Genomic DNA, 22,439 nt, shown 5'->3' on the forward strand with positions numbered 1-22,439 from the left:
GTAAAGAAGATATTGACAAGTTGAGGAAGTTCACTCTGGAGAGCCATAAATTTTATCTGTGAAGGAGAGGAGATTGCTTGCTTTACTTTGCAGAATGAAATGGTAAAGACTTCTTTGTTTTTGTTTTTATTGAAGTTTGATTTGCCGACACATAATATAACACCCAGTGCTCATCCCATCAAGCGCCCTCCTCAGTGCTGGTCACCCACTTACCCCAACCCCCTGCCCATCTCCTCTTCCGCAACCCTTTGTTCCTTTCCCAGAGTTAGGAGTCTCTCATGGTTTGTCTCCCTAATTTTTCTCACTCAGTTCCCCTCCTTTCTTTTATAATCCCTTTCACTATTTCTTATATTCTCCGTATGAGTGAAACCATATGATGATAAAGACTTCTAATAGCAGTATAGCAGCAGAGCATAGTTAACTCAGAGCATAAACTCTGGAACCAGGCTACTGTCTGGGTTTGAATTCTGGTTCTGTCACTTACTTGTATAACCAAGGGCAAATTATTTCTCTATGCTTCAATATCTATACCTATATAATGATGTTAATTTCACCTCATGGGATTATTATGAGAATGAAATAAATTGATACACGTAAAAGATTTAGAATTAGGGTGATTATATAATTTACTGTCCAAACTGGAGCCCTTTTGAAAGTGGACGGGGGCACTATTAAACCCAGAAACAGGTACTATACTGGGACTGTTTCAGACAAATTGGGACTGCAGTTACCTCACTACCAACAGTTAACGCCCATATTTAATCAACTCTTCTGTAGCATTTTGTATTTTGATAGAAGGTAAGCTCCATGAGGGCAGGGGTTTTTCCATCTTTATTATTCACTGCTGTAGCCTTGGAGCTTAGAACAATGCTCGGCACAGCATAAGAGTTTAAGAAATATTTCCTGAAAAAATAAATTTGCTAAATATCTATCATAGGGAATGGGAGACAGTTGATCAGTGAAACAGACTGCCAAATGGCACTCAAAATTCTGTGTAAGGAATTGAAATGTACATCTTTATCAATCCACTCATTGTGCAATTATTGCCTGCAGTGTTTAGCATCTGAGGCAACAGACAGGACTGCTTCGAGGTTGGGAGACTGTAAGTAGAAAAAAAAATATCAAAGATTACTTGACTGATTGATTTAAATAAGTTTTTATTTAAGTAATCCCTACAGCTAATGTGGGGCTCAACTCATGACCCCGAGATCAAGAGTCACAAACCCCAATGACTGAGCCAGCCAGGTGCTCTTCAAAGGTTTTTCTGAATGGGATTGTTCCTCATTTAGTCTCCTTACATATATATATGTAAGCAATAATATATAGCAAAATATAACAGTTTTTTGGCCCAATTATACTGTTACAAAAACATCTCTGCTTTTTGAGGTATGTAACAAATTTTATGGTGTGGTACTAATGTATCACCAAGGCACTGTATTTGTCATATTTCATCACCTTTGATTTTCTAAATAGGGAAAGAAAACAGATAATATGAATCCTTCTTGCATTTGTTCCTACTTTGGGTACTGATTCTTAGATGTCATGACAGTCTGCCACAATATAGTTACTTCAGTCAGGTATTGAGATATTAACACTCAAAGATACCTGTAGCTGAATTTAAGTTCAGACTTCATCATACAAATTCTATAGTAGCAATGCTCCTGTAGTATTTGTGCACTTTACAGTCTTCCATTCTACTTATATAAACTAAGATTCCTAAGCACTTTTCAGAAAATGATAAAAATTTTTGCTTTTGTTTGCCTTAAAACAATTTATTTAAGCCAATATCCTAGGAAATAAGGTCAAAGTTAGCTAACAGAAAGACTAAAATACAAAGATAACCCAGAGTAAGTATGAAATATAGAATTTAGGTACAAATTAGTGACACAAACACCCCTTTACCAAAAAAGACTACATATTACTTCAGAAACTAATAAAAATGTAGTAGCTAGGGTACTGCAGATGTGAGATATGAAGAATTATTTCATCATCTGTTCCAATACTTTCAATTTTAAAAACAGTTTCACTATTCACAATGACTAGTCAATTATGAAAAACAGTTTTACAACAAAAAGAAAACTGTTTATTCTCCAAGGAAAGAGCATGGGTTTAACATGGAAAGGACTTCAGTAACTTCAAATTTAAACTGGTAAAATGTGAGAAGGATCAGGCTAACCTATGAGTGAAAGATGACAAACGTCAAGTATAATTGAGCTAGTAACCACTCAACTCTATATATCCAACTTAGAATTTTAAAATTAACATTTGCCATAAACATCTTTTATTATGAGCAGATATAAACCAATATATAAATTAAACAGGCTCCGACACTAGAGAAAATGTGAGCAGGTAGTGAATCTATTACAAATTACTGAATTAGGAAACCTTTACTGCAAGTAAGAGGAATGCACAGGTAATCTTCAAATGAAAACGCCAGTGAAGAAACACAAAATGCTTGCAAAAAATGACAGAGAAATAGTAGGTTCAGTTCAGTAGACTTGAAAGATCACTTTCTCCTAAGTATTTGAGGTACTCACAATAAAAGGCAATTAAAATAACTAATTACAATAAAGAACTGTTATCTACCTACTTACCTATCCCCAGAAGGTTTTTTAAGTAGATCCCATTCAAAAAAAGAAAAAGGATTATGATCACATGTTAGTGATATTCTTGGTAGGCAGATCCTTTCAGATGCTCTTCTATTTTACATATTGGTATTATCCAGGGAAGTACTTCAGATTTACCGTTGGAGAAATAAGGTTTTAAACTGTTTATTTTTTAAAAGATTATTTATTCATGAGAGACAAAGAGAGGCAGAGACACATGCAGAGGGAGAAGCAGACTCCTCGGAGGGAGCCTGATGCAGGACTTGATCCCAGGATTCCAGGATCACGCCCTGAGCTGAAGGCAGACACTCAACTGCTGAGCCACCCAGGCGTCCTGTTTTTAAACTGTTTAAATCAGAGATCGGCAAACTTTGTCTTTTTCTTTTTTGTTAAGATTTTATTTATTTATTCATGAGAGACACACAGAGAGAGGCAGAGACACAGGCAGAAGGAGAAGCAGGCTCCATGCAGGGAGCTCGATGCGGGACTCGATCCCAGGACTCCAGGATCACGCCCTGAGTTGAAGGCAGACACTCAACCACTGAGCCACCCAGGTGTCCCTGGCAAACTTTTTCTATGAGGGATCAGATGTCAAATATTTACAGCTTTGTAGGTTATAGAGTCTATGTCACAACTACTCAACTCTGCCATCGTAGCACAATAGCTACAGACAACATAAAAACAAATAGACATAGCTTTGTTCCAATAAAGGTTTATTTACAAAAACAGTGGGCCATAGTTTGCCAACCTCTGATGTAAATCTTCTAATTCCTGGAAAGTGATCACTAATGAAATCTTTTTGGAAAGACAATTCATTATATTGAAATAATAGACTCATTTAGAATTATGTCCCTGAATCAATCTTTCTCTTTCCTTTTCTTTTTAAACAAATGTGGCTAGGGATCCCTGGGTGGCGCAGTGGTTTGGCGCCTGCCTTTGGCCCAGGGCGCGATCCTGGAGACCCGGGATCGAATCCCACGTCAGGCTCCCGGTGCATGGAGCCTGCTTCTCCCTCTGCCTGTGTCTCTGCCTCTCTCTCTCTCTCTGTGACTATCATAAATAAATTAAAAAAAAAATTTTTTTTTAAATAAACAAATGTGGCTATATGTTATCTATTGTTTTATTTTATTTTTTAAAGATTTATTTATTTATTCATGAAAGACACACAGAGAGAGAGAGGCAGAGACACAGGCAGAGGGAGAAGCAGGCTCCCCACAGGGAGCCCCATGTAGGACTCAATCCCAGATCCCGGATCACACTCTTCAGCCGAAGGCAGACACTCAACCACTGAGCGATCCAGGTGTCCCACTATCTATTGTTTTAAACTGCAACTCAGGGGTGCCTGGATGGCTCAGTCACTTAAGCATCTGACCCTTAATTTCTGGTCAGGTCATGATCTCAGGGTTGTGAGATCAAGCCCTGCATCAGGCTCTGTGATGTGCTTAAGATTCTCTCTCTCCCGCCCCTCCCTAAAAGTTAATTAATTAAGAAATTAATAAAAAAATAAAATAAATTGCAACTTAGATCTCAGTGCTAACTCCAAAGTTCTAACTCCAAAGATCTCCAAGATCACCATGAGATAAAAATGTGCAATTAATCAACAAATAGAAGTGATATTTGAGAGCAAGATAATTGTACTGGGCATATGAAGATAAGAGCAAAAAGGTGAAGCAGCTGTTAAGCAAAGAAATGCTATAAAGACACATGGGAAACATAATATGGCATAACTACAAAATGTTAAGAAGTAACTGCAGCAAACAGACCAATTTGGGCAGGAGTGACAGAACTACTCTTTCTGAACAACAGTGATTTGCCATTCTATTGTGCAAAGTTCTTTCTCTACAAACCAAAATGAAATTCAAGTATATCCAATGTGTAAAGAATCACTAGTCAGTCTTTCTGTCACATCTATACACAGAAATAGCCCAGTCATTACAGAGTAATGACACACTAACAGGCAACATGGTGTGCCTTGCTATTACAAGGTAATGAATTCTCAGTGAATGCCTCACTAAGAAGGGGGCTTTTGAACAAAGAATGGAAAGAGATGAAAAAGTGAGCCATACATATATCTAGATGATGTGTGCTCCAAACTAGAGGTTATAGCAAGTGCAAAGGTCCTGAGACAGAAGCATACCAGGTGTGCTCAAGGAGGCTAGTGTGGCTGAAACTAAGGAAGCAAGAATAGGAGAAGATAGGAAAAGGGAGAGAATTAATGTACAAATGGCCTATAAGTCCAAAAGACTTTGGCTTTTATTATGAGTAAGGCAGGAAGCTACTGGAGGATCTGGAGCAGTGGAGAAACACAATCAGCCCTCTGTCTTAAAAAGATCACTCAAACTGATATCCTGAGAACAGATGGTAGGGAGGACAACAATGAAAGCAGGGGAAGTAGAACATTGCTGCAATGACTCAGATGAGAGAAGATGGCCTGGGCCAGGGCAGTAGTGTGGCAGTAGTGAGACAGGAACTCTTGATGGAATGGATATAGGGTATAACAGAAAGAAAGGAGTCAAGATTAGATCTTAGATTTTTTGCTAGAGCATAGGTATAGAGTTGCTGTATACTGAGATGGGGAAGAGTTTGGGAGGGACAGATTAGGAATTTCTTTTCTTTTCGTTTTTTTAAGATTTTTATTTATTTATTCATGAGAGACACAGAGAGGCAGAGACACAGGCAGAGGGAGAAACAGGCCCCCTGCAGGGAGCCTGATGTGGGACTCGATCCCAGGACCCCGGGATCATTTCCTGGGCTGAAGACAGGCTCTTAACCACTGAGCCACCCAGGCGTCCCTTAACCGCTGAGCCACCCAGGCATCCCGGAATTTCCTTTGTGATGTGTGAGTTGCCTGGTGTAGTGTTTAATGATGATGATGATGATGGTGATAACAATACCTAATACTTATCCACTGCGGCAGGCTGTTTTGTACAGTTTGCTTATATTTATTATTTAATCTTCATAGCAATCATATGAGGTTGGAATTAGTATTATCCTTTTTTTATAGGTGGGGAAACTGAGGTACAGAATAGTTAAAAGGGTTAAATAGTTAAGAGTTTTAACAGAATAGTCAAAAACCTTTCCAAAGGTCACAAAGCTAGCAGGTGGCCAAACCAAGATTAAATGCAAGCACCTGAGTCCCTAGTGCCCTTAACCCCTATGTTATACTGCTTCTATGATAGAAATACCACTATGGAGTTCAGAGGAGATATCTGAAGATACAAGTTTCAGTCATCAGCATAGAGATGGTATTTAAATCTATGACACTGGAAGAGATTATCAAGGGACAGGTATAGGTAGAGAAGAGTCCACAGACTGGGAAATAGGCAGCAATACGAGGAAAAGCATAGATCATGATCCCTGAACTCCAAATGAACAGTGTTTTACAGCAGGGGAGGAACAGACTATGACAAATCTGCTAATAGGTCAGGTATGGTGGTAGGTAGGATCTTGGAATACCAATACAGAAGAAAACTTGCTAAGAACAGCTTCAGTAGAGTGGTGAGGGTAAAAGCCTGATTAAATAGGTTTAAGGGAGAAAAGGAGAGCAGAAACTGAAAGCACCAAGAAGAAACTTTTTTTTTTTTTAATGAAGATTTGTTTTGATCCACTACAGAAAGAAAAACTGATATGGAAGAGTGTGGGGAGCACTGCTGGAATATGTAAGAGCTAGAATAATAAGAATCTAGTGGAGGAGTTAGCCTCAGCTGGGAGCACAGACAGTTAATCCCTTGGATAGGAGGGAAAATAGAGTATATGGGCACAGAGTAGGGAGGTGAGTAGATGTGGTGGTGGCACATGCAAGAATTTTCTTCTGATTGATCCTATTTTTTCAGTGAAGTAGGAAGCAAGGTCATCAGCCAAAAGAGAGAACAGAGTAAGGAATTCTGGGGGCTTAAGGAAAAAGGAGGTGTCAAATAGTTATCTAAAAATGAGATAGTAAATGAGCTAAAAAAAAAAAAAAGTGAAGACTGTCTTGCTCATCTTTATATCTAGATAGCCAAGCACAGTCCCTAGTATGTCTTAGACACTATGACTTGAGCTTAAGAACCACTGTGTTTTTTGCTTTTGTAAAGATTTGAGAGAGAGAAAGAGAGAGAGCATGTGCACACGAGCAGGAGAGGCAGAGGGGGAGAGAGATGGAGAGAATCTCAAGCAGGCTCCGCACTGAGCATGGAGCCCCATGCAGGGTTCAATCTCACGACCCCAAGATCACGACCCCTGAGCTGAAACCAAGAGTCGATTGCTTAACCAACTACATCACCCAGGCTCCCTTAGAACCAGTGTTTTTATTAATACAAAGATAAAAAAAAGCTCCAAAAGTTAATGAATTTTTTTTAACTAGAAAAGGTCAGTGACCAACGCATTTCAATGCTAGTTGATCATGTTACAGGAAATAATGAAACCAAGGATGACTAGAAATCTTCTGATAACTCTTGAGATTGTCTTTTTTTCTTCAGAAATGTTATAATGCACTTCATTATACTTCATTATTCATTTTTTGGGGAAAAAAACCCAAATCATAAAAGATATATCTAATAACATACAAAAAGGTAAAATGTATAGAGAAAAGGCCATAGGAATTTAAAAAACAGGCAGATAAGGAAAGAGGCAGCAGATAGTCCCTTACTTTTTTTTTTTTTTTTTTTTTTAAAGTAGGCTCCACACCAAGCATGGAGCCCAGTGTAGGGCCTGAATTCATGACCCTGAGATCAAGACCTGAGCTGAGATCAACACCTGGATGCTTACCCAACTGAGCCACCCAGCTGCCCCCATTGCCTCACTTTAAAGAAAATGATCCAGAATGAAGATAAGCATTAAGTATGATTTGTTACAGAGAAGAAAATCCGGGAAATCTAAAATAGAATGCAGATGTTGAGTATACATACTTAAGAGTAGTTATAAATACCACACAATGTTCATTCTTGAGAATTAGGTAAAAACAATATAACAACATATTACTTTTCAACCATGGTTAGGATGACTGGGTGGCTCAGCAGTTGAGCGTCTGCCTTTGGCTCAGGGCATGATTCCAGAGCATGGGATCGAGTCCCACATTGGGCTCCCTGCATGGAGCCTGCTTCTCTCTCTGCCTGTGTCTCTGCCTCTCTCTCTCTGTGTCTCTCATGAATAAATAAAATCTTTAAAAAAATAAAACATAAAACCATGTATTCTCGGGATTCCTGGGTGGCGCAGCGGTTTGGCACCTGCCTTTGGCCCAGGGCGCGATCCTAGAGACCCGGGATTGAGTCCCACATCGGGCTCCTGGTGCATGAAGCCTGCTTCTCCCTCTGCCTATTTCTCTGCCTCTCTCTGTGACTATCATAAATAAATAAAAATTAAAAAAAAAAAAACATGTATTCTCCAAAATATAATAATTTCTAATTATGCCATTTAACAATTGAAAAACCATAAGAACATGAGAAAAAATACGTTTGGCGGTATATTAACAGGATCTGCTAGAACAGATGTAATATTTTTGTGATTTTTATACAGTGAGAACTGCCCCCCTCCCCAATTCAAAGTGACATAATAGTCCAGGGAGGAGTTCAGAAACCCAAATGCCTATAGGATTAACAGCAGGTAACAAAAGGAGTAAAGCAGGCTGTCTCTAAGCGTGATAGGGAGTTGCAGGGATTGTGGCAAACAGGCAAACAAAAGGTACAGTGGCTACTTAGCTCAAGCCACTGTTGCCACATAGAAAGCATTCCATTTTGCCAGATCTTCCAATTCTTAAGATAGATATTCTAGTTTTTATGCAAAAACTTTCAGTGTTTGAAATTTTGGCAACTAATTCAAGTTTATAAATGGTGCGCAGGGCATACAAAGCATATTTGTGGGAAGCATTAAGGCCCACGAGCTATTTAGTGTATTTATGAAAGACAGACCATCAAATATGGAGTAGGAGAAAACTCTGTACCAACTTTGAGAAAACCTTGGTTTCAGGGTAGGCACTGCCCTTTAGTACTAAACTAGGTGACCTCTTCGAGCTTGTTTATTCATCTGTAAAATGTAGTTTCATGAACTATCCTAATTCACTGAGTGGTTGGGAGTAGCAGATTAGAAAGTAGGTCAAAGCATATCATAACTATAAAGCTCTATGTAAATATAAGCAAATAGCGAGATAATGGAAAGTATTTTTTGGTCTCTGCCCCTGGTTCTGGGCACAGAGCTTCTGAAACCCTTGTAGTTTCCTAATTTCCCAAGTGATAAGAGCACTGAAAGCATCTCTTATTCTAGTATTTGGTCTTTGATTCCATCCCTGACACAGTGCTCCTAAAATCCTTGTAAATTCCTTAGTGATAAGAACACTTGAGAGGTAACTCTGAGTAGGCTCCTATAAAAGGGCTGGTTACCAGAAAGAATAAGCCATTAGAAGCTTGGAATTTTTAGCTCCATCTCATACCTCATCCTCCAGAGAGGGAGAGGAGCTAGAAATGGAATTAAGAATTGGTCATGCCTATGTGAGGAAGTCTCCATAAAACCCTAATTGTCCAAGGTTCAGAGAGCTTCCAGGTTGGCAAACACACCACACCAGGAGTCATACTCCATCTCCAAGGGACAGAAGCTCCTGTGCTTGGAACCTTCCCAGACCTCACCCTATGTAGCTCTTGGTCTGGCTGTTCTTCTGTTTCCATTATTATATCTTTTAAATAATCTAATAAATAATATATTTCCCTAAATTCTGAGAGCTGCTCTAGCAAATTAAACCTGAAGAGGGGGTTGTGGGAACCTCTGATTTGTAGCCAAACCAGACAGAAGTTATAGGTAATCTGGAGACCTATTACTTGTGATTGGCATCTGAAGTAGGGTGGGAGCAGTCTTATGGGACTGAACCCTTAACCCATAGGATCAGACACTATCTTCAGGCAGACAGCATTAGAATTGAGTTAAATTGTTGGGTAACTAGCTGATGTTGCAAAAAATTGATTGGTGTACGGGAAAAAAATCTCTAAGCCTTTGGAGTCCAGAAACAAAGTATTTTGCAGGAGTATTAAAGGAAACACACAGAAGAACTCACAGGAAGTAGACTGAACTGAGTTTTTCTAATATGATGGCTTTAAAAAGAGACCTAATAGGGTAGCCTAAGAACATTTCATATCTTTGTATTCAGTCAGTTCCTCATAAAATGGTAATATAGACTACTTAGCTCATGGAGTTCCTCAAATATATTAAAATTATAAAATCTTTTTCAAATGTTAAGTGCCATGTAATTACTTGGTTAATCAAGTTATTTGCTTGGTATGGCCAAAAACACTAATGAAGCTGTATACGGTACTTCCTAAAAAGCTGAATACATTCTTGGCTCTCCTAACAACAGTGAACAATTTAATGTAGCTAGTTTGGGAAAAGTTATTTCAAGGTGTCAGGGTTTTTTCCTTCTGTTTTAAGATGTGTGTTAAGCTTACAATGGGCTAATAACACAGTACTGTAACAGATTCAGGTTTATCTGTTCACTATTGAGCACTACTCCTATTAACTGGTGATGCAGGAATAGAGAAATGACTGGTTGTTCAGGTTAAGGAACAACTTAGGAAGGACATGAAGCAGTTCTCCTGGCCATGATTTATAAATTCAGATTCAGTGCTAATAATCCTTCTGTCTACCTACAATCACGCAAATGGGTTTGATTGGAAACACCTCTTGATAACTGTTGTTCTCTTTATCTTGGACCATTAAACCATACAAGACATGAAGGCTAAGAGAGTATCAAAATTTATGAAAAACTATACTGGATTAAAAACTTCCTATTCAATAGTTAATAATATTGTAGAAACTTTGTATGGTTACAGATGGTAAGTAACACTTATCATAGTGTCTCATAATTAATTAGAAAATCACTATCTTGTATGCCTAAAACATATTATATGTCAACTATACTTTAATTAAAAAAATAAACAAATTCCCTATCATATACTGTCCAGTGAGATTCTTCATTTTCAGCTCTCATTAAACCACAATTGACTTGGCAAACTTGACAAACCAAGTCTCTTTCATCAGCCTATTTCTTGTAGATTAATGTGGAAGTGAGCTGAATGATAGCAATTTGAAAGATTTAAAAGGCTCTATTAAAAAAAAAAGTTTTTCCAAAAAATAAATAAAAGTTTTTCATTTAAAAGCACATTTCTGGGACACCTAGGTGGCTCAGCGGTTGAGCACCTGCCTTTGACTCAGGGGGTGATCCCATGGTCCCGGGATCGAGTCCCACATTGGGCTCCCTGCATGGAGCCTGCTTCTCCCTCTGCCTATGTCTCTGCCTCTCCGTATCTCTCATGAATAAATAAATAAATAAAATCTTAAAAAAAATAAAAACACATTTCTGGTAAGATTATGGATAATGTTTTTTCCTTGTTGGTTTTCCACTCTTTAAATGACTTAACTATACTTTAAAAAATTGTATATTAAAATAAAATCACCCTGCCATAAAAAGAATTCTCCCCTTAATAACAAAGAATTCTGAAAACCACATTTGTTCATAGATGCTGTTATGAGATTGTTTAGCAAACTTTCCCCCCTTTTTTAGAAGTTTTAATTTAAATTCCAGTTAGTTAACATACAGTATAATATTAGTTTCAGGTCTACAAATTCAGGGATTCAATACAGCCACAAAACACCTGGTGCTCATCTGCTTAGCATCTTTTTAAGGAAATCCTGTGAGACTAAAACTCAGTAGTATGATTTAAATATTCAATAAAATATTAGTTTAAACCACTAAAAAGGACTCTTTAAAGCCTTAATAAAAAAGTAAGTTGATTGAGAGGTAAAATCCAAAGTTAAATTATTACCTTCAAAGAAGAAAGGAAGTGAAATGTGTTTATAGGAAGTTATTTATTGGCATCTTTTAAGGTTAAATCTCTTATTTTTATTTTTTTTTTAAGATTTTATTTTTAAGTAATCTATATACCTAGTGTGGGGCTCAAACCCATAGCCCCATGATCAGGAGTTTCACATTCAGACAGAAGTAGCCAGGCACCCTAAGGTTCAATCTTTTAACTTTGTAACTAATGTGAAAACAGAGTGATTATGAAGCATAGTGATTAAAACTGTGGGCTCTGGGAATCAAATTATCTGAGTCCAAATTTTAGCTTCTACTAACTTACATTTGTGAATTTGGGCAGGTCACCTTTGTTAACATTAGTTTCCTCATTGTAAAACAGGGAGAATAATAAATTCAGTGGTATCTTAAAGATTGAGATGACTCCTAATCTTCCTTCTCATGCCATAAAATTCATGTTGTAAAATGCAGTGAAAACAGCCAACAAGCACAGTGTGACCCAGTTCAGCTACACTTGTAGGTATAGCATGACTCCATTCTGTACAGCAATGAATACTGATATTTTGGGATTGATTTTGAAGTGAGAGCTACCTTTGTTCCCTAACATCATGTTGTAACTTTTTAATAAGTGTTATTTTAATATGTTTTTTTCTATAAACGAAATCAGTATTTTCTACAACGTAGCCTTCTATACAAGGTCTACATAAGGTTGTTTTACTTAAGTAGACATATTAAAAACATCACTTGGAAGCTACTTTAAATTGTATAATAATTATGGTGATATGAAACTGCTTTAAGAAATTCTATTTAGAAAAGAATAAATATCTACACAAAAAAACTTCCTTAACAATTGTAATGCCTATTTATATAGCTGACCCTTAAACACCACTGCACTGTGCAAATCCACTTATATGCAGTTTTTTTAATACAGTACAGTATTGTAAATGTATTTCTTAAGATTTTCTTAATATTTTCCTTTCTCTTATTTTAAGAATATATATATATAATACACATAATATACAAAATATATGTTGATTGATTTTATGTTGTTGGTAAGGTCAACAGTAGGTTACTACAGTTAAGTTCTTGGGGAGTTAAAAAAATCATACAGGAATTTTTAACTGCAGGGCAAGTTGGAGGCCTTGACCCCTGGCATTGTTGAGGGTTAATTGTAATGATGCAAATGTTTATAGGATTAATTATTTCTAGATATGGACCTGTTAATTTAACTCAAACCCAAAATGTCTATTAAGAAATTTTATTGTGATGTGTGGGTAAATTATATGATTTTCTATTTCAGATTGATAGCAGTGACTGAACGAAGCCATTCAATCTAAAATCTCTACAAATATGTTTATAAACAAATTTATAGTATAAAGGTGACCTACATGAACATTTAAAAACCAGCTACAACTAAAATATTTACTTGAGAAAAAAATGGAAACTATTTATTCTTTTAAAAAAATTTCCAAAGTAACAAAACCACGTAGTAAAAAAAACAATTATGATGGGATTTTTATATTCACATTAACTCTTAGTAATTTATATCCATGGCAGTAGTGTTTGGAAAGTTCCAGCCTAAATTATTTTGTAGCACTTACTCAAAATTAAATAATGATAAACTCTGACACAAAAATGTTAGTTACCTATTTGTATATATATTCTTAATTTCAAGGAAATCTGAACATTCAATAATCATTACTTGAAAAGCATGTACAGAAGGAACACCCCACACAATGACAGATATTTGGTTGACTACTAATTAAGACAGTTCTTAGGTTAGCAGCCAGGTTAAAAATGACAGAATCGTCAGAGATTAGTTTATGTACTTTCACTCACTTCACCTGAAATTTAATTTAGATAGAAAAAAAGTACTAGCATTAAATGTAAACTGTGGGGTATATTAAATTTCCACTTGAACTTAATATTTCTTCCCATTTCTCTGCCAATATTGAGCACTAAGCAAAACCCACTTGTTAAAAATCCAACTAATATGCTAATATGCACAGCTTTGTTAAGATCAAATTAAATTAAACACCTAGCTTTGAGGAAATACTTTTCAACCTATTTGCTTTCTTTATTGGATTTCAGTATCAAAAGACGCACAATTAATATCATAGATAGCAACTTTCCAATTTATCAATTTCCATATATAGTCAAATCAATTCCTGTATTATAAAGAAACGAATGTCAGTGCTATACTAGGGGTGTAACTCCTTATAAAGCAAGCACGAATGTGGCATTAAACTTACTTTTCCAAAGAAGCCTTTGAAGAACTTCCTTTCCTGGAGGAACAGGGGGACAAGTCGAGCGCTATTATTGTATAGGCTAAATGTCCCAGGGTTTCACACCAATAAGCACATAAGAAGTTGGGTAAAGGGCAAAGTTGGAGAAGGGGAGGGAGTGAGAGTTTTAAAGAGTTATCCATACCAGGAGTGACAGGGAAAAAGGAAGGGTGCATGAAAATGCAGGAAAACATACTGTATGGCCTAAGAATCCATGGAAAGAGAAGAAATCAGAACCTGTACCCATGCAGAGCAACTAGTTAGTTTAGTATTCTCTATTTACTTTTGAAACAGAGATTATCCAAATTTGGCAGCAGAGAAAAAGATTAAGACATATTGATTTGGTGAGATTTGCATTTTAAATTTCCTAATAGTGAGTAGTAAATATATTTTTCAATTTCCATACATATTTTTTCTGTTTAAAAATCGGTCAACTATATGGAAGTCATGAATTAAAAAAATAGTTCACATTTGAATAACCACATAAAAAATGCAACACATTAAATTATGAGTGTGCAACAAGAATCCTTGTCAGACTTTTTCTTACTGAATTCAATATGTAACTTAGAGAACTCCTACTTAGCCATTGGGATCAATTTGCAAACATGTCTATGTGTGGGCTGATCAATTCCACAACAATCACGGGGAGATAATAGATATGTTTTATTCCAAACAGAGAATAAATCCTCTTTTTTAAAGAACACAGAGCTAATGCTTTCACTGCAGCTGGAAAAAAACAAATATATCTGAGAACCAAACATCTGTGGACCACAACTGAAATTTTAAAAATAGGGTTTTCTTTTAAAATGCTACTGGTTTTAGAATTAAAAAAACTTGCATTGACAGTGATAAGTATACAATTCTAAACTATGTAGATAAAAGAGATATAGCTATTTATGGCTCCAGCACTAATTTTTAAGCTGAGAAACTTTAAAAGCTGTCTACTTTTTAAGATCAGAATTTATGCGAAAGTAGATGGGTTCTAACCCAAGCTATTTTAACTTTACATTTCTTAATTCTGGTTGTTAAGCCTTTAGTTTTCATAATCAGTTTTTAATGTTGTATAAATGTCTAGAAAAAGACAACCATACTGAAATTTTACTCTCTTAGACAATTTATAAACTCATTCATTACTCTCAACACTGAAGTGTTTTCTACTTAAGTTTTGAAAATCACAAACAGCATCAAATATTTCCCCACAATGCTTTGAACTTAAGTTGGAAAAAGAAAGTAATTCAGATAGTTATTGCAATAAGACTATAAGTTTATTTCTACTGCCAAATTTGGTGACCCTAATTTTGTTAGACTGTGAATGACCATCAGCTTTTAAAGATGCAGCCCAAAGTTAAAAGATTCACCATTCTTAAGGGATAGGAAGGTGAGGGAAAGAGATCTGTTAATATTTAATTCAGCTCCTAAAAAAGCTCTTGTTAAACATGTAGCTTGCCCTCTTTTCATAAAAGACCTCAGATGTTAATGAAAAAAGTTGACGTGCAAAATGCATTAAATGCATTAAAAGATAGTATTAGAGAATATTAGTGTATTTTAAAAAAACAAGTTATGATTCTTTTACCTGCTAAAACAAGAACATATATTAAAGCAAATATATCAAATAGTGAATAAAAAAACCAACATATTAGAAACTGTCAGTATAATGAAACTAGTCTAAAACCAAGACAGAGAGGGAGAGACATTTAGAGACAATGGGAAGAAAAGACCTTTTAAAAGGAAGGGCATCTTGGACCAGTGTCAAGCAAGATAACAAAAGGCCTAATATACTTTTTACAAAATAGACTGATAAATGACATTACTACTCACCCTGCAACTATGTCATTAGAGGCACTAAAAATGGGCAATAGTTGTTTCTGTCATTTTATCCCACACAATCCAAGTCCCAAGGTAGCTAAATTTGTGCACTTATGTCACAAAGTAAATGAGTTGAAAATAGCTGTAACTAACTTTATCATGCAAAGTAAAAAAGAATTTAAACATATTTATGCTCTGAGAAGCAGGTTTAAAACTCAATCTTTAAAAAAGATGATTTTGTTTAGTTATAATATCTTTTCATTTGAGAATATTAACTATGCAGGTAACTTCTAGTTGATGTTAAAGTGGTCCTAAATTGTGAGGGACTACTTTGAGGATAAATAAAAACTATACTTGCAAATTATCCAACTTCCTCATTATTCACAAATTTAAAAAGCTCTAGAATGTCACAGTTTTAGTTCAAACATCATTCAAATGATAGGTTTAAGATGTTTGATTTGCTATTTAACTAGTACACCTGAGCTATATAATTCTTTAAATTTTAAAATTCTAGCAATCAAACTAGTGCCATAAACATGTTATTTCTTCTTTAATCTATAACCTTGTACACTTCTACATTTGCTTCCATTTATCTGAAGCTCTAAGAAAGAGACCTAGCTTTTGGCAGATTACAGATGTGTTTGTTAGACGAATGTTTGATGGGGGGTGGGGAGGCAACTAGAAATTTCGGCATAGTAAACATGAAAAGAAGACAAAAATTTCAAATGTTTGTGGACTAATATAGTCTGAGAAGAACAACATCCTGAAAACTTCCAACCTTCTGTAAGCTTCTCAGTATAAGCTTTAGAAAGAGTATTTATAGGAGGAAGTTTCATTGAGTATAATAAACAGGAAACTGTTCCCCAGTTACCCAAAAATTCAATCTTATTTTTTAAATACATGTTTACCCATGTGAAATTATACACAATACTTGCCCCAAGTCACTTGGGTAGGGTAGGTCTGAAAAATTTTAAGGAACTTCTTGAATGAAAAGTTCAGGGATCCCTGGGTGGCGCAGCGGTTTAGCGCCTGCCTTTGGCCCAGGGTGCGATCCTGGAGACCCGGGACCGAATCCCACATCGGGCTCCCGGTGCATGGAGCCTGCTTCTCCCTCTGCCTGTGTCTCTGCCTCTCTCTCTCTCTATCATAAATAATAAAATAAAAAAAAAATTGAATGAAAAGTTCAGAAGTGGTCAATTTCTCCTCAAAGTTCAAAAGTTTAAGTATGTCCAGAAAAGCAATCAACATTCCTATTAGTCATAAGTGACCAAAGGGAAATAAGGATCATTTAGAGAGATACAAAAGGTTTCATAATCTTTAAAACATTAAATGTAAAATATGGTTATGATAATTGTTATGAGACTTGATTTGACCACATATTGAGGACTGAATTCTTTTCTATATATTCTAGAAATATTTTTTGAGTGGCTACTATGTGCCAGACATTGTCCTAGGCATAGGTATAATTTTGTAAATGGCAATTTGGTTCCCATCTTTGGTGAAAAATAAACCTATTAAATTTTATTATCTAAATAGTCTTATATCTTAAATGATAATGTTTATAATCTTCTGCATGGTTAAAAAAACAAAAAGGTAAAAAAATTCATTCAATTAAAAAATTAGTTTTTTTTTAATTTAAAGTTTATTTACTGAAGTAATTTCTATACCCAACATGAGGCTCAAACCCATGACCTCAAGATCAAGAGTCATATGCACTTCTGACTGAGCTAGCCAGGCACCCCTAAAAAAATTAGTTTTAAAACTACATGGTGAATAGTGGCTATCTCTGGGATTACAAGAAATTGTATGTACTGTTTTTATCCATTTGTTTTACACAGTGAACTTTAATATTACCTATACAATGTAAAGATGCTTCTAATTAAAAGTAGGCCAAGAAAGACTAGTTAAGAGGATCTGCTGCTCATTCAAATTAAATATCATTTCTTCATATCTTCTGTGCAAATTAAAACCATCCCTAGTTTTCCCTTATTTAGAGAGTGAATGTGAAGCCATAATCTGAATTAAAAGACTTTCTAAAGGCTCATTCCACAATGACCTTCTACCTGTAAGTTAAATAAGTTATAAGATTTTGATAACTTTTTGTAGTTTGTTTTAGGTCTATTTAGTCACTGTTCACTAATTTGCCTGATGTTTTCAGTCATTAGTAATAACGATGTTTAAAATATTCTTTAATGAATAGGACAAATCAGAGTATTACTTTTTAAATTTTCTAAGCTAAACTTCTAGTGAACTTAGAACTATTCTGTTAAAGAAGAGATGGAATTTATGTTTCTTGGAAAATTACACATCTGAGACTGTATTTAATTGGAGACTATATTCAGGTAGACATGACAAGTCTATAAATTATAGCTTCACATACGATAGATGAAAATAAATTCCTTTAACATTAATAATGATCAGAATACGAAGAGCTTCAATCATTTAAGAATTTAAATGACCAAAATCTGAGGTAAATGGTATGTATGCATATGTATACATGTGTCTACATATTAGTTTTTTTTTTAGTTCTTTGCATACTATAATTGGTTATTTTTCTCCTCTCCTTTCTATTACAGAATCACACACATTTATTCCAAAATATAATACATTTAAGTAGGTGGCTTCCTTAATCTTATATCTTTTGTATTGAGGGATTATAAATGAGAGGTCACATAAAATGTCCTAAGAAGCAGAAAAAGTTTTGATTATTAAGCAAATTGAGAGGAAAAAAAGCACTCATTAGTAGCCAAACTTGTGACAGCCTACCATACCAGCAAACCCAAAGCAAACAAATATTTAATGCTGTCTGGGGCAAGGGCATGCAGAAGTAATGGTTAAAGCTTTCATAGCAAAGGGGGAAAAGGCCACACATTGGAGAGAAGGATGGTTCTGAAGAGGATTGTCAGAGTTTATGAAACATTCTTCAAACCTATCCAAAATATGATATTAACACTTTAATGTGAACCTTTATGAACTCTGAATCCATTCTCTCCTTTTATTAAATACATAGGCATATGCCTGGGATTTATTCTATGGTATAACAGACAAAAAAAACCCATTATTTATCCTGGAAAAGGACTCTCCATTTCAAGTATGCTGCAGTTTGTATAAAAGGCAGGGGGAAAAAAAAGGCAGGGGAAATACACTGTTTATGTTAGAGGTATATACAGAAGAAAACTGGTGAGTAAGTAGTCCAGATAATAAGCTCTCCCCCAGCTGTAAACCTCATTAGCCATCATCAAAGGTAAGTCTATCTTCTATTGTTTCTTATAGCAAATTTAACATCAGTAATTTATAACCCAGTTATCATAGTTAGGTTAAGACACTAATGGTTTTCTCTTGGTTTTAGAACATTATTCATCTCTAAGATTTCATAACACTTGTTTAATATGGGTTTTGAATCAAAAGTACCTTTGGATAATGTCTGGCCTAAAGTTGGTCTTCATAATTTATACCTGTAAATGGATAACAGGAGATGCTCTTTATTAGAGAGTCTCCATCTTTTGCCTTAAGAGAAATACCGGTCTTTTTGGATAGTGGATCAGTAAAATTTACTGAGCAAAAGTCTCTTAAGAAAATATTTCTGCATATAGATCAACAGTGGCAACCATCAAATACATACAGCTTTCAATCTTTTTACAGCATCTTCACAGATGTGCATTCCTCTTGACTCATCAACTTCTACATGGCCAAGGTACTGCAGAAAGAACAAAAAAGGGTTATTGCCATGCGTATTGAGTAGCTACTATATGGTAGGGATCCGTTGGAAGCATTCAAGAAACTGCCATTGTATGAGTTAAGATAATATTGCTTTACTTACCCTCAGTATCTTCATATGAATGAGATTCAGAACAAATGTCTCAAAGAGCCATTATACAGAAGTGAAAAAGTACACAGTAGACACTAAATGTTACCTAACTTTCTTGGATCTGAACATAATAGCTTGTGCTAGACACAGTTACTGTATCTCTGAACACAAAAATAATTCTAAAACTATGTATGTATATATATGTAAATATGTATATATGCATATTAAAAAGGCATGAACTAAAATAACAGTTATTCAAAGGCTGAAGAGATCACATACTCCTTTTATGGGGAGCACATAAGAACAAGACAGAGAACTAAAACAAATTTTAAGGCGGCAGTATATTTAAGCTTTAAAAGGTGTAGAATTTGAAAAGGCAAAAATTGAAAGGTTCGAAAACTATTTTAGGTAGAGAAAATTTAACAAAACTTATAGGTGTGGAATAGCATAACTATGTATCAGCAAGTATTCCTGTTTGGCTAGGATATGAAGTATATTTAATTATAGAATCAGTGGAGAGCTAATAAAGCTTTTTTATTTTTTGCAAGGTAGTAATGCAATTCAAATTGTATCTTAATGGGAATAGCCTTGGGTGAGAAAAAGCAGAAGGGATGGTGAAAATATTATAAAAGTGCTTTTTTTAAAAAAAGATTTTATTTATTTATTTATGAGACACACACAGAGAGAGGTAGAGACATAGGCAGAGAGAGAAGCAGACTCCTCACAGGGAGCCTGATGTAGGACTCGATCCTGGACCCTGGGATCATGCCCTTAGCCAAAGGCAGATGCTCAACCACTGAGCCACCCAGGCATCCCCAAAGTGTTCTCTTTTAAAAGAAAATTTATGATCTGGTTCTTAGCACAACTGAGTAGGTCCACTCTTCCCTGTCCCATCCACTGAATGAAATAATAAAACCTGAACAGAATGCTCCATGCACCTATTTGAGGTCTCTTTTGTAAAGAGTAGAAAAAATGTATCTGAAAAGAATATCAAGATCCAAGGTATTTCTGAACTGGCAAGGAGCTTCTCCATTTTTCCCCTTCCCCTTTTTGAGATCTCCAGCTTGAACTTAATACAGCCAGAAATCCAAAAGTGTGTTCTGTGGCACACAAAGAACTCTGGAAAAGCACTCTAGTTGTGGCTCAGGGATCGGGTAAGGAAATGCCTAATCCTCAGAGAGAGTATAGTAATCACTTTCCCTTTTATCTCTTTTCTTTGTTCTCTCACACCCCAGCTCTCTGAGATATTCTGTGCTAGTGGTAGCAATGGAAACCCCCAAGAGCCACACCTTTGAAGGAGGGGCTCTTTCCTCTCAGTTTAGTGAAATAGAAATCGTGATTCCAAGATGAGGCCAACATGCCTCCTGCTTCTTTCGCCTCTTTATCTCCCATCATTTGGCCCTGAATGAAGGTGAAATCGTACTCATAGTGAGTAGAATAACAAGAGTCCCAGGAAACACAGGCATAGAGAGCTTAAGTAACTTGCCCAAGGTCATTCAGTTAGTGAACACTCAAACACCTGACCCAGAACACTCTTATAATGCTAACATGGAATTTTTCATTTTTACTCAAATCTTTCCAATACTGAATTAAGTGCATAAAACCAATGTATTGAAATCAATTTAAGAAAGTGCTCAACTTCAGGTTAACAGAATACTTGAGGTATCAATCATAAAGATCATAAACTAAGACCAAAATGTCTAAAGAATTGTAACAGCTGTAATTCTTAATGAATATTGTATATCAACAAGAATGCTCACTTTTAAGTGAACCAAATAGTGTGTGTGTGTGTGTGTGTGTGTGTGTGTGTGTGTGTGTAGCTTTAAGTAGAAAGAGTATAATCTCTTTAGGGCAAATCTGAATTGTGGAGGCCGAGAAAAATCAAGGCCATTCCACCTCAAGTTTAGCATTAGCACAAGTACAGCCATCTTAGGGCCCTGTGAATAAGAGTTGAACTTTATGGGGAAAACTGCAGAATGTCCTCAATGTCCTCAGCAGGTAATCCCATATCAGAAAGACAATAGAGCTCAGAATGGTCCTCGCAGAGAATACCATATTAGAAAGACAACAGAGCCCACCCCACACCCATGGTAGAAAGTCCCATCCCATATTAGAATGAGAACAGAGCTCAATGCCCTTAAGCCCCATATGAGAATGTAAACAAAACTTGAGTAATTCCTCCACCCCTTCTGAAAATCCCCTAGACCAGCCTATAAAAACCCAGCTGTAACCCACTTTGGGGTCCAAGTCCCTGCTCTGCTGTGTTGGGTATACTTGGACCCAAGCTCGAGCTTGTAAATAAACCCTCGTGTGTTTGCATCGGTGTCGGCTCCTCGGTGGTTTCTCGGATTCGCAATCTCAGGCACAAAATGAATAATATGAAATCCAATAACATAAATAACTTACATATTCTATTTTGGATTCTCATGTGCAATGAATTTGGCTACAAATTTTATTTTCTAAAACTTTCTATCTCGATCCACATTTACTTACATTCTTTGGTTTTACAGATGAGGAACAGTGGTAAAATAATGTTTTCTCAAACTCAACATCACTGAAATCATTGTGGATACTCAGTATACATAAGGACCTCAAATTTTAGAGAATTTCTAATCTACCATACTAGAAATAATATGTAATAATGTTTCATTATCAATAAGAAAGGATGCTGATAGCGTATTTTCACCAGTGCACCTTTATTTGGATCACTATGGGATAGCTTTAACAGATTCTATATTTAGTCATCTTTGCTTATCTTTTTTCATTTATTTATTTATTTATTTATTTATTTATTTATCTTTTTTCTTTTAAATTAGATAAATTTTAACTCAAGATTATAGGCTATCAGGAATGTCAAGTGTTTGGTAGTTCTGTCAATTAATTCTAGGTTTTCAGACTGAATTCACACTCAGAAAGAATATAGTACTCCCTCACTGAAGGCTGTTTTTCATCATTCAGTCAGATGCTACAGTGATTGCTATATTACACTCAAATTCTGGAAAGCTCTATTTTTCAGCTTAGAAGACAATGATGAATGGACTTTTAATTACCTCTTTGGTTGAATGCAGCTCTAAAAAAGGATTTCTTTATGTTTGTTGATATTTGACCTTTTCAAAGCCCAAAAATATATTCTTAATTTCTTGGTCCAATAAGTAAAGAGA

The 22,439-nt window shown here is 35.7% G+C and overlaps 1 protein-coding gene across 29 annotated transcripts in view; it reads right to left on the bottom strand.

Annotated features, from left to right (window-relative positions):
- Window positions 1–22,439, bottom strand: part of NUMB (NUMB endocytic adaptor protein) — a 164,971-nt gene that overhangs the window by 23,587 nt on the left and 118,945 nt on the right. For 16 of the 29 annotated variants that reach the window (XM_026008548.2, XM_072761970.1, XM_072761955.1 and 13 more), the window contains one exon: window positions 19,093–19,167. In XM_026008548.2, coding sequence (XP_025864333.1) covers window positions 19,093–19,167 — 75 coding nt within the window. Of the gene's footprint in view, window positions 1–13,631; window positions 13,665–19,092; window positions 19,168–22,439 lie in introns of all 29 variants that reach the window. The other 13 variants (XM_072761947.1, XM_072761963.1, XM_072761950.1 and 10 more) reach the window with 1 other exon arrangement.

The sequence above is a fragment of the Vulpes vulpes genome, chromosome 6 (assembly GCF_048418805.1).
Source record: "Vulpes vulpes isolate BD-2025 chromosome 6, VulVul3, whole genome shotgun sequence".
Classification (NCBI taxonomy): Eukaryota; Metazoa; Chordata; class Mammalia; order Carnivora; family Canidae; genus Vulpes; species Vulpes vulpes.